The 16,237-nt window shown below is 34.9% G+C and overlaps 1 protein-coding gene across 25 annotated transcripts in view; it reads left to right on the plus strand.

Moving 5' to 3' along the window:
- The window catches only part of ADAM22 (ADAM metallopeptidase domain 22), a 225,040-nt gene that overhangs the window by 178,865 nt on the left and 29,938 nt on the right, over nt 1–16,237 (plus strand). For 17 of the 25 annotated variants that reach the window (XR_012002653.1, XR_012002654.1, XM_072764193.1 and 14 more), the window contains exons 19-26: nt 591–641; nt 867–930; nt 2,427–2,532; nt 3,322–3,441; nt 6,554–6,722; nt 9,573–9,687; nt 12,300–12,390; nt 15,857–15,874. Coding sequence is in view for 22 of the 25 variants with exons in the window: in XM_072764193.1 (XP_072620294.1) it covers nt 591–641; nt 867–930; nt 2,427–2,532; nt 3,322–3,441; nt 6,554–6,722; nt 9,573–9,687; nt 12,300–12,390; nt 15,857–15,874 (734 nt within the window). In the remaining 3 variants the exon portion in view is untranslated. The remainder of the gene's footprint in view (nt 1–590; nt 642–866; nt 931–2,426; nt 2,533–3,321; nt 3,442–6,553; nt 6,723–9,572; nt 9,688–12,299; nt 12,391–15,856; nt 15,875–16,237) is intronic. The other 8 variants (XR_012002656.1, XM_072764202.1, XM_072764207.1 and 5 more) reach the window with 2 other exon arrangements.

Consider the following 16,237-nt stretch of genomic DNA (forward strand, 5'->3'; position numbering starts at 1 on the left):
CTCAAGGGAGTATATAATTATAAAGATAGAAAAAATGTATAATAAAATCTTAAATACTGTTTATTAAGAATGTTTTGCAGTTTTCTTCAATTGCTACAAGGGAAAAATGAGGCATAAATATGTTTTTTTCTACTGTGCCTAAGTTGGACTTCTGCTCAAGAGGCATTTTAGGAGTAAGGGCTGTGTGCTTCCCATGGTAAATTTAAAAAAAAAGGAGGAAACTAGTTATTGCTCCGTTTATTTTGGCATCCTCCTTGCTTCTGTTTTGTGCTCTTGTTTTTCTTGCTCTGAGGAATAGTGTATAAAGCAAGATGCTCTGAAATGTTAGGGTTGGCTGAGGCATAGCATCAGTTCTTTTTATTTGCTACTGTGTAATTAACTGGTAGATCCATACTTTTAGGGGAAGTGCACCAATTGTTGTATTTCCTTTTGCTTCCTCTTGATCTTTTTTGTTTTTATTTTCAGATGTTTTAAGGGACTTAGCCATATTATCAGACTTTTATTTTCAAAAAAATGAAAACATTACAGGGATTAGTTCAGCCAGATATTTTGCTGTGCACTTGGTTCATAGTTCTGTTTTCATTTCCTAGTGTGCCCCCAATATTCATAAAATGGATGGATATTCATGTGATGGTATTCAGGTAGGTTACTTCATCTTTACCTAAATCTTTCATGTGTACCAGCATGAAAGAAAATACTTAAATCTTATCAAAATAGGAAAATCAATTTAAATGTTTTGTGATCAATTCTGAAGACAAAAGGTTTTATAATACTCACCTACTAGTTTTCCCAGTTGTATTTTCTTTTTTCAGTGGTCCAGCATAAGCAGACATTGCATTTTTAATCGATATGCTTTTCCGTTTTAGGGGATTTGCTTTGGAGGAAGATGTAAAACCAGGGATAGGCAATGCAAATACATCTGGGGGCAAAGTAAGTAAAGAGTGTGCCTGGACCCTTTTCAAAGTTTAATATTGGTCAAAGGACATGTGAGCTGGAAGTAAATTTTCAACCACTTTATGACCAGAGGATTCTCAAAGACACTTTAGGTCTTACTAGGGGCACCGTTATGGCCATTAGGGAAAAGTATCTCCTTTGAGAAGATAGTTGGCTAGTTGGTTGTGCCTTTGGACAAGAATGAAGGTGCCTTGCTGCTGGGCAGATAAAGTCCACTCCAGGGTGTGCAGCCTGGGGAATAGAGCAAGCCTCGATTTCAGTTCCATTCACAGTTTCCTCGGCTGAGGTCCTTAAGCGAAACCTGTACAACCATATGTGATGGGCATGGACCCTGGATAGGGCACCCTGGCTTGGCCAGAGTTACTTTTTCTTCCTAAACTATCTCTCTTAAAGTCTAGGCTTTAATTAGGCTTTCCTAATTACAAGTCACCTTCTGCTGAGGTAGCTGTACCACGTCAGAAAAAAATTATAGCTTTATTGCTTTCAAAGTTTGTCAGATTTTCAGAGGGAAATATCTAATATTTGTATCAAACATATTATTTAAATTGTATCTCTGTGTAAATGTGTATTTAAATACTCTTCCATATATTTCTTTGAAGGCAATTTTTGCTTTGAATTCTTTCAGTAAACAATTTGTAGTAAGAAGTAAGCTATAAAGATAATCTTTAATTGTCACAAATAGTGGCTATATTCTTTCTGAGAGGGCAAGTATATGCCCTCTTTGAATAACTGGGGAATGGGAGAAAATACACAAATACAGAAAAAAAAACTACCAATGTGATTTTTTTTTTTAAATAGACACAAACAGTTATCTTTGATTAGTTTGCAAAAGTCATTTTGTTCTCACTCTAGGGACAGTTCCATCAACCAGCCCTGGCTTTAGCCAAGATAAAGTCCTGATAAAGAACCTGACATAACTTAAAATGTTATTTGACTGTCCTAGATTTAGTGTGAATTCAAGCTTGTCTAAAGCCAGAATGAAATTAAATTGTTTTTTTGATAGTTGTTAAGAATTAGTGTACAAGGTGGAAGTTATACTACTTTTTTTTGAATCTTTAGTTACAGTGCCTCATTATTTTAATAAACTTGTCATTATGATTAATAAAAGTTGCCAAGTGAGAAATTTGTGTCTTACATTTGCACTGAGATTAAAATGTGGAGTATTTATTCCAGGAACAATTTGGTAACATCTTCACCTAATTAGTGGCCAAATTCTGAGGGTGTTGTTTTTGGAACCTATAGCCTCAGTCTCATCAAAGATCTACATAGATTTGTTTTCCAAATTTCCAATGAAGAATGTAACTGAGTTATGGATATAAAGGACAACTCTTGAGAACCATGGACACAGTTTTTGGACTTGGCCACATTGTCTCAAAGAAGAGCCCTTAAATGGCTACTTTCCCTTATTACAAGCATTTTGAGCTGCTCCTGTGTTGTATCCCTCACTGATGGAAAACTCTGTTCTGCTCCAGAGGTAATGGCATCAGATAAATACTGCTATGAGAAACTCAATATTGAAGGCACCGAGAAGGGTAACTGTGGGAAAGACAAAGACACGTGGATACAGTGCAACAAACGGTGAGATGGAGAAGTTTGCCCAGTAATTTTTATTTTTTCTCTAGCTGATGAAGTTTGATATTTCCATATATTATTTTGATAGTCTGCTAATCATTCTTGACAAAATATTTATTAGTATATGTGTTTTTTATTATGTATTTTAGTAATTAAAATATGCTAGATATAGAAAATATGTCAATATTTAATACCACTGGAAATATTTCATAAGTTAAATTAGAATTATATGTGATAGTTGAGGAAATAGTGGATTATATTGAAAAAGGGATCATGAGTCTATGTGGCTGAAAATCTAATATATAGAATCTAGTATATATATATTTTTTATATACTATATATATAAAAAATATATATATATGTAAATTTTTAATTCTGGGGAAACAGTTTGAAGAAAGAGCTGTATTCCAGTACTCATCCAACAGTCATTTATTCACTTGTCAAATATCTTTAAAAATGTTTTAGCATATCCAGTAATGTGTTCTAGGGAAAGAGATTCTGATCTAAAAGAAGTATTTTTGGTGGATAATTTCTTTTAAAGAAATGCTTGAACTAACGGACAGTAAAGGAAAAGCTAGAAAACAATTGGGATTTTGGTATATGGATAACATGTTCAGAGAATACACTTTTAAAGGAGGAAGTAGACTGTTTTAGGCTTATTTAACTTATAATTTGAGCAAATAAAATATGGTTGATTAAAAAAATCCTAAAATAAGCTAAGATTATTGTTCTAACTATACATGGTTTATTCTCTCTTTGGGGAAAGAAGTAAATAATTGGTGTCTTTTAACACAGGGATGTGCTTTGTGGTTACCTATTGTGCACCAATATTGGTAATATACCCAGACTTGGAGAACTTGATGGTGAAATCACATCTACTTTAGTTGTGCAGCAGGGAAGGACATTAAACTGCAGGTAATTATCTCCGTTCTGTGAGAACATTGATCATCTTACCTCCAAGGAATGCCACGTAGGGTTACTTTGGTTTTCTGTTCCCATGAGTGTTAGCAAGGTGAAACTGAATCTAGCCCATAGGGGTGACCACGTAAATCCTGATACAAAAAGGTTGAAAAGAAGGTAAGAATTAGTTGACTGTGCTTGCTGGAGTTATATTTAATGGGTTAAGAAAATCTTACAGGACTTAGTTTGTATTTAATTCCTGTCAGTGAAAATGACTCAGAGCGCCTGGGTAAAATCAGCAGATTAAATATATGCATCTTCCTTTACTCCCTTCTGAAATCCCACTAAAATGACACTAAGTGAGTTTTTTGTTTTGTTTTGTTTTGTTTTTTTAGAATTCATGTGTATCTACAGGCAGGTAAAAAAAAGGGAGCAGAGACAACAGTAACAAAATTTTTGAGTGTGGAGAGCCAAATGGATGTGTGGCAAATGATTGTCAAAACTAAGAAATCTGAATTCCTGAGTCAGTAATAGAGAAAATGGAGAGCTACATAGTACATCAAATCACTTCCCCAAAGGCTCAAAAATTGGCAGCATGATCTGCTTCTGAGAAACAGAGTAAAGGTTTCAGGGACAGGGAAGGGTTAAAATAAAGAAGATAGTTGAAAGTCTGCTAACAGATGACTTCCTGACTCACCTAAACTGAGATTGCTCACCCTCCCATGGAAGATTTGAGCTTTACATTCTGCACATAATAAAACAGATTTCCATACTGAAGGACAACTGGCAATATTGATATCAGAGTGTATGTAAGTGGTCTCATCCATGTTCAGCCAGAAAACCCTAAAATTTCCTATCATTTATCTGATTTCTCAACCCAAAATGAGCTGTTTATCAGACATGTGAAGGAAGACACTGATACACATGCATGCATACACACACATACACAAAAAGATAAAAAACAACCAGAAAAAAGGTACCTGTCGATATTTATGAGAAATATCTATCATGAAGTAAGAATGCAGTGCTATTTTTTTTAAAAAAATGAAGAACATTCATAGAAACAAATGCTGTTGGAAATTAAAAATATAGAGGTAGAAATTAAACTCAGTAGTTGAAATGATCTCCCAGAAAGTAGAGCAAAAACAGCAAAAGGAGTGAGACATAGAGAAAAATCTCACCAAGTTCGAAGAGAAATGATGAACAGGGAAAATAGCAGGGAAGAAATCATCAGTGAGTGACTTAGATTGTCTACCAAGAATGGACTTGAGTTCCTACATTGAGAGGCTCACTAAGTACAGGTACAATGAATGAAATTAGAGGTACGTCTAAGCCTATCATTATGCAACTTCAGAATCTTAGGACAAAGAAAAGAATCCTAAATGTTTTCAGGGAGGAATAAAAAAAGGATCAGGCTTAAAATCTTTCAAGGAGCCCTGAGGGCCAGAAGACAATGGAGAACATGATTTCTGAACTAAGTTCTGTACCCAGGCAAAATAACAATCAAGTATGAAGGTAGAAAATATACACAACTTTTAGATATACAGTTTTCCCCATAAATGTACTCCCTGATACCCTTTCTCAGGAAGGTATTAGAAATTGTGCTGCACTAAAATGAAAGACTAAACTAAGAAAAGGAAAGGTTGGGCATATAGGAAAGAAGATGCCCACCATGAAGAGTCAGGCCAATCCTGCAATGATTGGTGAGGGGAAATCCCAGACATTACAGTTCTGCACAAGGTACAATGGGCAGCCAGATCAGACAGGAGCAGGGCACACTCCAGTTAATAACTCCAGGAGAGATTTCTACAGGAAGATGAATTGATGCTCAGACATATCTTGAGGATTTTGGGGCCAGCAGTTTGATTAGTTTTGCATTAATGACAAATTCTTAGGTATGAATGACAAGGTAAAAAGAAAACAAACAAATAAGAGACTTGCTAATATAAGGGGAAATGAAAAGTACAGGAAAAGATTTAATTATGGCATACTGTATCACTCAACTGAATAACATTAACATAGTCCTAAAAATGTGCATTTTTATTGATTTGACTATTAATTAAACAAAATTTATGGTGGGAGGATAGGAGAAAGATATAAATTGTTAGATTCCATTGAGGGAAGTCAGTTGATAGTATCTGAGATGGAAAAATAACAAATAGTAACACAGACTCATTATTTAAAGATATGTACACAAATAACAAAAGAATCAATTAAATGTAGACAGTGGTTTCCTCCAAGGAGGGATATATGATGGAGGAGAGGGCACTGGACCACTTTATTGGATTTTTAAAAACCAATTTGTCTGTTTGGCTCTTTAAACTATATGCATGTCTCATTTTGATAAAAATAAGAAAGGAGATGTGCTGACATTGACATGGTACCATATGAATAAATTAATTATGAGTTTACATTTTAACCCTATTCTTTTTTTATTCCTATATAACTTGTAGGCTTGTTATATTGAATAGTGAAGTTATAATAATTTAGCCACTCTCAAATATAATTTTTAAATTAGCAGTCTTCTTGGAAAATATAAACCCAAACCACTTTCCATCCATGTTTGAAACATGTGTGAAATCTTGAAACCTACTTATTCAAATCAAATGCTAGTAATAATGGCTCACTTGACTTGTACATGAGCCAAGGCAAAGTGATAAAGCTGTTTCAATTTAGGCCCTCGTTATAATAATTGTGTTTAAATACTAAAATATGTCAATGTCTCTGAAAGGAATTAGATCAAAAGATTCAATTGCTTTCTCCATTTAGAGGTTGAAAATGGTTATGCTATTGGTTTTTATTAGATAATAAATAGAAAAATAGAGAAAGTAGTATTGCCCACTTTTTAGTATTGTTTTGTTTTGCTTTTAGTGAGAGAAAGACAGCATGCATGCTTGAACAGAGGGTAGGAGCAGAGGGAGAGTGAGAATCCCAAGCAGGCTCCATGCTCAGCCCAGATATAGGGCTCTATCTCACGACCCTGAGATCATGACTTGAGCTGAAATCAAGAGTTGGACACTTAACCGACTGAACCACCCAGGAACCCCCACTTTTTAGATTTTAAGCAGATTCTCAAAATGAATGTGAATTAATTGAGTCCTTTTTTCTTTTTGTTCTCTGTTTTTAGTGGTGGGCATGTGAAGCTTGAAGAAGATGTAGATCTTGGCTATGTGGAAGATGGAACTCCTTGTGGTCCCCAAATGATGTGCTTAGAACACAGATGTCTTCCGGTAGCTTCCTTCAACTTTAGTACTTGCTTAAGCAATAAAGAAGGCACTGTTTGTTCAGGAAATGGAGTAAGTGTTCAGTACCTTACCATAGAGATACTCCTCTATTCTTTCATATCACAGAAGTAGATATGACCCTAACCTGCTTATTTCGTAAAAATGGAAAATATGCTTATTCATGTTGCTAGCTGGCACGTAAACAGTAATTTGGTCATAGTCATTGGAATATTTCTGTTGTGTAATCTGTGCAAGCCTAGGAATAAGGAAAAGTATAATCTTCCAAACCAAATTCTTCTGTTTCTTTCTTATTATGTTAATGTGATTTCATATAATATAATGCCAGTTTTCTACAAGTGATCTGGGAGAGAAGTTTTAATAAACTATAAAGGGATTTTTTAAAAAGATGTTATTTATTTATTCATGAAAGATGCGCAGAGAGAGAGAGAGAGAGAGAGAGAGAGGCAGCAACACAGGCTGAGTGAGAAGCAGGCTCCATGCAGAGAGCCCGATGTGGGACTCGATCCCGGGGCCCCAAGATCATGCCCTGGGCCGAAGGCAGGCACTTAACCTCTAAGCCACCCAGGGATTCCCTATAAAGGGATTGTAAAAGAGTGTAAAAAAAGTGTAAAAAGGGGCATTGACCACAATATTTAACAACTGGTATGGTCCAGTCACTGAGCAATTAGAATATATCATAAATACCTGCTGTAGCCACACCAAGTGTGTATTAGTTGAGGATAACTCCTAGAGGTAAAAACTGAATAAGTCGGGGAAATAAATGTTGATCACAGATGAATAGAAAAAAATGGCATTGTTTAAAGGACTAAATTCTATTCTTTTCAGTGATATATCTGATAATGTCCTATATAAGTGAGTTTATAAATTAGCTAACCATGCTCTAATAGTGATCACAGTTCGGTCATTTTCAGTTAGGAATTCCTATACTAATAAAATCATCTTTGCTTCTTTTTCCTTTGGGCATGCACTATGATTTTTTTTACCCTAATTAGATTCTTTGCTTGAACTGGTCATATTATCCAGTTGAGGTAAAGGATCCTGTTCTGAAATTGTAAACCTTTAATCCTGGTCATTGCATGTAGATCCTCTAGGAATATGCCAAGAATTTTCTAGGGGGGGTCTTATCAATAGTAACTCTTTGGCAAAGGATACAAATTCTTAAGGCAATGAAAATAGAGAAGGCACATGGTAAGTAGTTCTGCTCCTGTAAAGGACTTAGCAGTTTCTTGAATAAGTGAAAGATATTAAGGGGTAATGCTTTTGGGGGGAATGCAACAAAAACTTGATCATTCATGCTAATGATAACAATGTCTTCTTTCTTCATCTAGAGATTCTGAATATATAACACAGAGATCAAACAGTTTTGTTAATAAACCATTTGTTTAGCAAATGAATAAAAGTGATAGACACAAGTAATTCAGGAGGCAAATATTATCCAAATCATTTGCAATAATTATGCATCATACAGAGATATTATATCCTATGTATTTTTAACTCACAGTAACTATATATACAACAAAAATTAAAATGAGGATACAGTAGATACTCTATGTACTCTACATTATGTAGTTAGGAGTATGGGCTTGGGATCAGACAGTCTGAGTTTGAATCCCATCTCCATTTCTTACTAACTGGGTGAGATTTGGCAACTTATTTAGCCTGTGTGTGATTCAGTTTATTCCCCTATAAAGTGAAAATAATAATAATATTGCCTGCCTTACATGATTGTTATGAAGAATGAGTGAATTAATACTTGTAACTTATATGTAATTAAAACAATGCCTGAGGCATAGTGCATGTTGAATAAATGTTTGCTAGACTGTGTTGTAATCACTGTACACTGGAGTCACTGTTCTTGTCACTCTGTCACTGTTGTATGGTGTGGAAACTGATATTTGGAGAAGCCAGTTGACCTGGTTAAAGTCCATTAATAAGATAGGAATGAAATTGGCAGTCACACACTGGCCTTTTGACTTTAAATCTAAACCTCTTTCTGCCTGCATATCTGTCAATCTGCAGAAATTTGATAATTGAATTAATTTGAAATCTGCAGTTTCTTATCATATTTTATAGTTATGTTTAGATGTGGCTGTATGTTATCTTCTTGTGCACTAGATCAGAGCAAAGACAGAAAGTGATCCAGTGAAAACTTACCTCCTGAAGAACTTTTCTGATCTTAAACCTAATTGGATTCTTTTCTATTTCCCATTCCATTCAAAGTTGTTTTGAAATATAAGATCTAGGTGTAGATTCTGTTTCCTGGATGTATAAGTGACTATAGATTATTGTCTTATAATTTTAAAAAATTGCCATTTTATGTGAAATTTTTTCCTTACATTTTGTTTGAGGGGTTTGTGGTTTCCATGATGTGGAGGTCGCTCATCTCTAAAGCTTGGGTTGAGGTGCCAGGGCTATAACTTTGTGAAACTTTCTTCTTAGACCACTGTAAGAGACTTTCCCTTTTCTTCCTTGGATTTCTCTTTATCTTATCTGCTTCCTGAAAGATGAATACAATTTTGGTATAAAGACCCTTTCTTTGGAAGAAAGAAAATTTTATATTGGATAATTGGCAAATGATTGTATTTCTGCCTACTTTTAAAACTCTTTCTCCTATAAAGTTAATGCAATTCAAAACAATAATTTCATTGATTTCTTTTTAGACTATGAATTGTTTCCACCTGTTAAAATTCATTATTCCCTTCGGGTCTAACTGCTGATCTCTAGAAAATGTTATTTTAGGTACTTGCGTAGGAAATCAGGTAATTGGTATGAAGAAGAAAGTACTAATAATTTTTCAGCACCATCAAATTCTAGCCATATAACAGTTAGAAATCAGTGCTTAATTTTCATGCCTCTATACCAAAGAGTTGACCTGTACTCTTGATTAATTTTGGATTTCAGATTTGCAGTAATGAGCTGAAGTGTGTTTGTAACAGACACTGGATAGGTGCAGACTGTAGCACTTACTTCCCTCACAATGATGATGCAAAGACTGGTATAACTCTTTCTGGCAATGGTAGGTACTTGATTTGGTGCCGTTACATAGTTTTTACACATAATGAAAGAGAACTCTTTAGATTGTTTCATTCAGATCATTTTTATTTACTTATTTACTTATTTATTTTTATCATATTTATAGTTCAAATATGATCTACAACTGGGATCCTCAGTATGAAATTGATATTTTCCATTTTATTGTAATCATGTGTAATATTAAATATAACTTAGTCTAGTGATTTAGCTTTATCTTGTTCTACATCAGACTGAGATTTTTCAATTTTTGGGGAGGGGGGTGACAAAAAACCATTTCTTTTAAATGAAGAAAATAGTCCTATTTCTTAACTCTGAACTTAAGGGGAGAATTTTTTTATTTGGGGATTGAATAAATAGAAAAAAACAATTGACCAGATTTATTTTTTAAAGATTTTATTTATTTGAGAGAGATAGAGAAATGTGAGAGACAGCATGAGCAGGGGGGGAGGGCAGTGGACAGAGGGAGAGGAAGAAGCAGGCTTCCCATTGAACAGGGAGCCCGATGTGGACCTCTATCCCTGGACCCTGGGATCATGATCTGAGCTGAAGGCAGAAGCTTAACCATCTGAGCTACCCAAGTGCTCCTGAAGAATTAATTTTGAATATCTTGTTGGCTTTAGTATTTTTTGTTATAGAATCTCATTTCTATTCAACCCCAGTTCTGTAGACTGAACTGTGGGTAATTCTAGAAGTAGTAACCTGACCAAGGTGCCTGGAAGGGGGTATTAAGGACATGGATAATAAACAGGTGCAGATGTAAAAGCTAGAGTGGCCCAAATGGAGAAGTAGAAATTAAATGCAGATAGTTGAAAGAACACATGCCTTAGAGGTAGATGTCCCCTTTTAAACTGTTTTATCATTTTTCATGATTGACTATTCTGCATTAAATTATGATCAAATCCTGAAGTCCATTCACTTCCAAAGGGTGAGAAAAAAAGAAGTATGTTCATTGTAATCATCCAAACAGGCTAAGAATCTGAGCCAAGATGACTTTATCAGGGGAGGTCAAAGAATGATGAAGATTATGGTATCTTCAGTTTTAGCAAAGGTAGTGTGAAGCTTTTTTCAGCAGCTAATACGCAAAGTTGAGGCTTTTCAGGTCCATTAGATTTAAGTGACTTGTCGAAAGTCATAATGTTACTTAGAAATAACCAGGCTAAGCATCCATGTTTACTGATCCCTGTTAAAATTGCTGAAGAAAAGACTGCTATGTTTGGCCTTAGAGTAGGAAAACCCAATGAGCCAGTGGGTCCTCTGGCATCTGCATCCACCCATCCCATGGAGGATGTGCGCAGGGTGGAGTCCTCCAGCTTCCTCAGGTGCCCTGCCATGCTTAGGGCTCCCAGACTGGGAGGCTGCTGCTTCTGTCATGGGGATTTGCAGTCTGTCTAGTTGCCCATGATTACGGATTGTTGGCATCCAAAAAGATGCTTCAGGAGTGCAGCAGACAAAGAAAGATCTGAGATGCTCTGAGTGAAATAGATATGGGTGATTTAAACATCTGGTGTAAATCATTATCAGCAAAGCAGCCAGGCCTCTGATCTGCCTTTTCTGCTCTTGAGCCCTCACTTGAGCTTTTTGACCAAACCTTCGACTTCCTGGGCTGCTGACACTGCTAGGATCTCCCTAAAGATTGCATCTTGCCCTTTCTGACAGCAGATACTGACACCACGCTGCCATTTCTGAATCCAAGTGCCAGGCTTGCCTTGGCCCTCTGCCAGCCTAAGGCCGCCTCACCCTTGGGCCTGACCAGCCCCAACTCCTGCTCACCACATGCTGTCTTTTCTTTTGGTTTTCCCTTTTCTACAATGCCCTAGCCACCATTACCAAGACTGGGAACTAGAGGCCCAGTGCCTGTATTCTCTATCACCTGAGCACTGATTGAATAAATTGAGAGGCACATTTTCTCTCTTTATGAGCTTGCATTTGAGAGACAAAATATCACCCATACAACTGAGAGTGATAAGGACTTTGCATTAGTTGTCAAGATGGAGTGTTAGTGTCAGTCACATTTCTGGAATTCTCGAGGAAGAGGTCAGGGTCAAAAGGAACATGGGTTTCTACAGGTTCCTGTCCAAAGAGTGCTATGGCAATATAGTAGTGTTTTTATCTTTTTGCTTTTTATCTTTACTCCTTCTTGTAGTCCAGTGACCTCATGTTATTTTTCAGAAAATTACATGGAAAATAAAACTGTGCACCATGCACTGGGACAAGAATGAAAAGGGAATGTAAACAAATATTTATGTAAACAAACAATTGATGGGGATTGCTAAGTAATGGTTGATTTTTTGTTCCTTTAGAAAACACCCACTTTTTTTTTTACCGCACAGCGTGTATGAATGTCAAATCATTATGCTGTACACCTGAAACTTATACAACTTTATGTCAGTTATAAGCTCAAAAAATTAAATAAAAAAGTATTCTCTAAAATTAAGACTTAAAGGGAAAAAATACCCACTTCGTAAGACAAATAATTTTGCGAGTGTGAGGAGTACAAATATGGAGAATAAAATTCCTAAAGGAATTTTATGTCAAAATTTCAGTAATACACACTGATCGCCATTGTTTTCTTTTCTTTTCTTTTTTTTCTTGTAGGTGTTGCTGGTACCAATATCATAATAGGCATAATCGCTGGCACCATTTTAGTGCTGGCCCTCATATTAGGAATAACTGCATGGGGTTATAAGTAAGTGAAACGTCTCAATATTATTACTATTGAAATAAACTTGAAAACTTTAAGACATTTTGTCTAAATGAATTAAGCACCTGGAAAGTTTTGTGTTGTTGGATAAATATATCTGCGGTAAAAATCAGTCTGGTTCAACATGCAACCAGTGATTATTCTTGGCATGATTAGAGGTAATAATAATTTTTTATTTTCTTAGATTTTGAGATAATTCCCTTCAATTCTAAAAGATAACTCCCTTCTGTTATATTGTTTTAAGACCATTATGTGAGGTAAAATCAGTCTAAATCTTACACTAGGCTGTGTGGATTTGCTCTTTAGTGACACAGGCTCTTGTCACTTAAACCCATACCCAGAAATCTAGGCAAGGCAGTCATGTAGGGAGCATGATGTTTTAGTAACAACAGCAGTGATAACATCAGTTATCAATAAGAACAGCAGAGGCATATCTGTGACTACTAACTGTGGCCCTACATCGTGCCAGAGGCAAAACTTCTTTATCTTCACACTCAGTATGAGGGAGGCACTATTATTGGTTAAATATTGGGTGTTTGTGTGTGAAGAAAATACTGTTCATAGATTTAATTTGTTCAAATTAGGAATCAACTGTAAGTTACAACTTTTAATATGTAACTCTTAAGCTTCAAATTCAGTGTATCAGTTTTTGATTCTTATTTATGAATTTTAAAAAGTTACAAATTATGTAACATTTAAATACTGAATCCCCTTGAACATTTTAGCTAAGTAGATGACTTCAAACGTTCCAAACTTATATATTTAATATGTTTGGTTTCCTTTTAAAGTACTTCAATCTTATAATGTAAAAAATTTTCCTTAGTATCCAAATATTTTATGTAAGTTTAATAAATTGAAACTTAAATATGTTGAACATTAAGTTCTGTTTAACATTTCAACTTAAAATCATTGTTCTGCTGATCTCTGATAACGATGTGTCAGTACTCCTAGGCCTGGGTGTTTCTTTCCATTTGAAGGTCCTGCAATTTTTTCTAGAAATTCTGGCTATTACCCCATTTTATAGCATCCCCCCCCCCCCCCCCACTATGGGCCAGACTTACTTCACTGAAAGAATAGAGAATTAGAATATTTTAGGCTTCAAATTACACCAACACCTTTCTATAGACTAGGCACTATATAATTATATGATGTTGTTGTTGTTGTTGTTGTTGTTGTTATTATTATTATTATTACCTGACATGGTCTTAAACCAACTCAATTGAAGGAAATTTCTTTGAAAGTATATATGGCTGTTGCTTGTTGTGAAGTCAAAACCCTGAAAGAGTTTCTTTGGCAGAAAAGAGAGAGCAGTTAGCTTACTGTCAAGATAAATTTTGTATGCTGAAAGCATTAAAATATCCAATGGTGTTTCTGGAAAGCTATATTAACAAATAACACAGACAGCATAGACAGGAAAGTTTAGCATAACATAGTAACTACAGCATCAGACAGCAAAGGAAGGCACAGCACAGTAGGAAAGCTTTGTCTTGATTAAATGAGTACTTCATCCTGTACCAGCTCATAGATGCTCAATACCTAGGGGCCTCTTTGATGTATAGGCCATTAACTATATTGTATATTTCTATTTGCATGAGTCAATTTCATCAAAACATTTGGAGTTATAAAATTAAATGTCTGAAAGAAAGGCTTTTCTGAATATTTATCATTTGATCTTGCTTCATACCTCAGGTGAATTAGCCCCATCTTGGAGTCACACTATTTCCTTGACTTCCCTGATTTAAGATCTGTGTGGTAATTGCCATCACAAGCTTTGCTCTTTTGAAGTAGCTCAGTGGTTTCATTGGTCATATGAAAAAAGGAAGGCAAAATTATTAGTTTTGTTTTGTGTGATTTTCTACTACCTGCTGATGCAAATTGGTATTTCATGTTTTTGTAATCTTGGAAAAAATTACATTTCAGAAAATATGAAATCTAAACTTCTCTTGCTAATAATATATTACCTGTGTCCATTTGTTTTAAGTAGAATTTAAGTACTTCTTTCTGTACTTATTTCTTATTTTTATGAAATTCTTTTAAGATTTCACTATTTTTTTCATTTCTGAATATATGTACTCTGCATATTCATTAAGGAAAAAGACAAAAATTGTATTCATACAGTATCCTCTTTGTAAATAATTTGAACCTAAATGATGGAAGTTTTAATGCTACTAAACTTATTCAGAATATGTTTAAGAATAGAATGAGAATGTAGAAGTTTTATTACAGGAATTAAATTCATGAATTTCATGTTCTATTTGAAATTCAAAAATGGATTTAGGAGCTGAGAATTCATTTCCTCCTTAATCTTTCCTTTTAAGCTTTCTACCCCTTCTCCAAGCCTTGGACTAAGGGAATGGCAGGAATAGGGAGTGAGGAATACTTATTTGGACCTGATGGACCAGTCGGGTAATCAGACTGAGGGAGTAAAAAGTAAAACATACTGAATAGAAAGATTCTGAGGCTTATTCCCTCCCCCGCCTTATGGTTTCAAGTATGAAAGATGTTAAGTTACAAATTGGCACTTTCACTCTCATGAGCTCATCATTAAATCAAGATACTTACAGGGTAAGTACAAATAATATCGATATGGAAACATCCTCGATCTGGGAAGGAAGCCCACTAAGTTACTGGACCTTTCTAACATGTCTTCGAAATATTCACACTTACCTAGGTCATGATAGAAAATTAAAAATGAAGCCTTTTGAGTTGTAAGTTAAAAGTCACTGATGCCTTACTACTGCACCCTCTAGAATACACTTTTGTTTAATAGCAGTTTGTTTTAAAACTCATGTAGTTTTGTTTTGGTGTATGGCCAAATGGAAAACAGAGACTAAACTTTGAATGAAGTATTTCCAGTGTAAAATTTCAGGAAGTAGTGATAACTTACAAGGTCCCTAAGAGTTGTGAATTAATTCTCTACTATATCATCCATGATGAAATAAGATGTTCTAGTGTCCAATCATATCTTCCTATTTGAAATTCTTAGGAAGAGCTTTAGTTTGAGGTATATATTCCAGAAGGAATGAATTATGATTTTTATTTCTATGAAAGGGGTTAATTTATATAAGTAACTTGAATAAGAATTGACTTTAGAACTTTACTAACTAAAGGTTTAATATGGTACAATTGATATTGCAAAAACAGATATTCTTAAGTAACTGAAGCTTATTTATGCTATTAAAAATAGTTATTTGAAAATATTGTCACTAACCCTTTGGTATCACTTACAAAGATGAAGGAGAGAAAGAGGTGTGTGTGTGTGTGTGTGTGTGTGTATGTGTATGTGTGTGTGACTGTGTTTGTATTCCACATTTTAGTTTTACAATTCACAATCCTCTAGTGGAGACCTTTCAGCGAATGCTAGAGCTTTCATGTTTACTGCTCTCTCTGAATATACTTCTATAGGTAACTAATTCTTCTTTTTTTCCCTTTTCTTCTTGTCCATGAAAAGAAATTATCGAGAACAGAGGTATGTGATGAGAATAATCTGAACACATAACTGAAAGGTTTAAATCCTACTAGCATCCTTGGAATTCATACATGCAATTATAAATCATGCTGACTTTGTTACTCTGCTGTAGTGATCATATAGCAACCTTGTTTCTCATGACCTTGAAAGGATAATTTTAATAATGGTGCTGTGGGATGTAGCATTTTAACATAGACATATCATTATTTAATTTTAATGGTTCTTTCATCCAACAATACCATAATAATAGAAGTTACTTGTGTTACTTTTATGGTAATATAAATGGAAATGAGTTTTTTCCCCATCTAAAACAAACTTCCTCTATGTTAGGGAATCACTCATGTTTATATAATTGGCTTTTCT

The sequence above is a fragment of the Vulpes vulpes genome, chromosome 7 (assembly GCF_048418805.1).
Source record: "Vulpes vulpes isolate BD-2025 chromosome 7, VulVul3, whole genome shotgun sequence".
NCBI lineage: Eukaryota > Metazoa > Chordata > Mammalia > Carnivora > Canidae > Vulpes > Vulpes vulpes.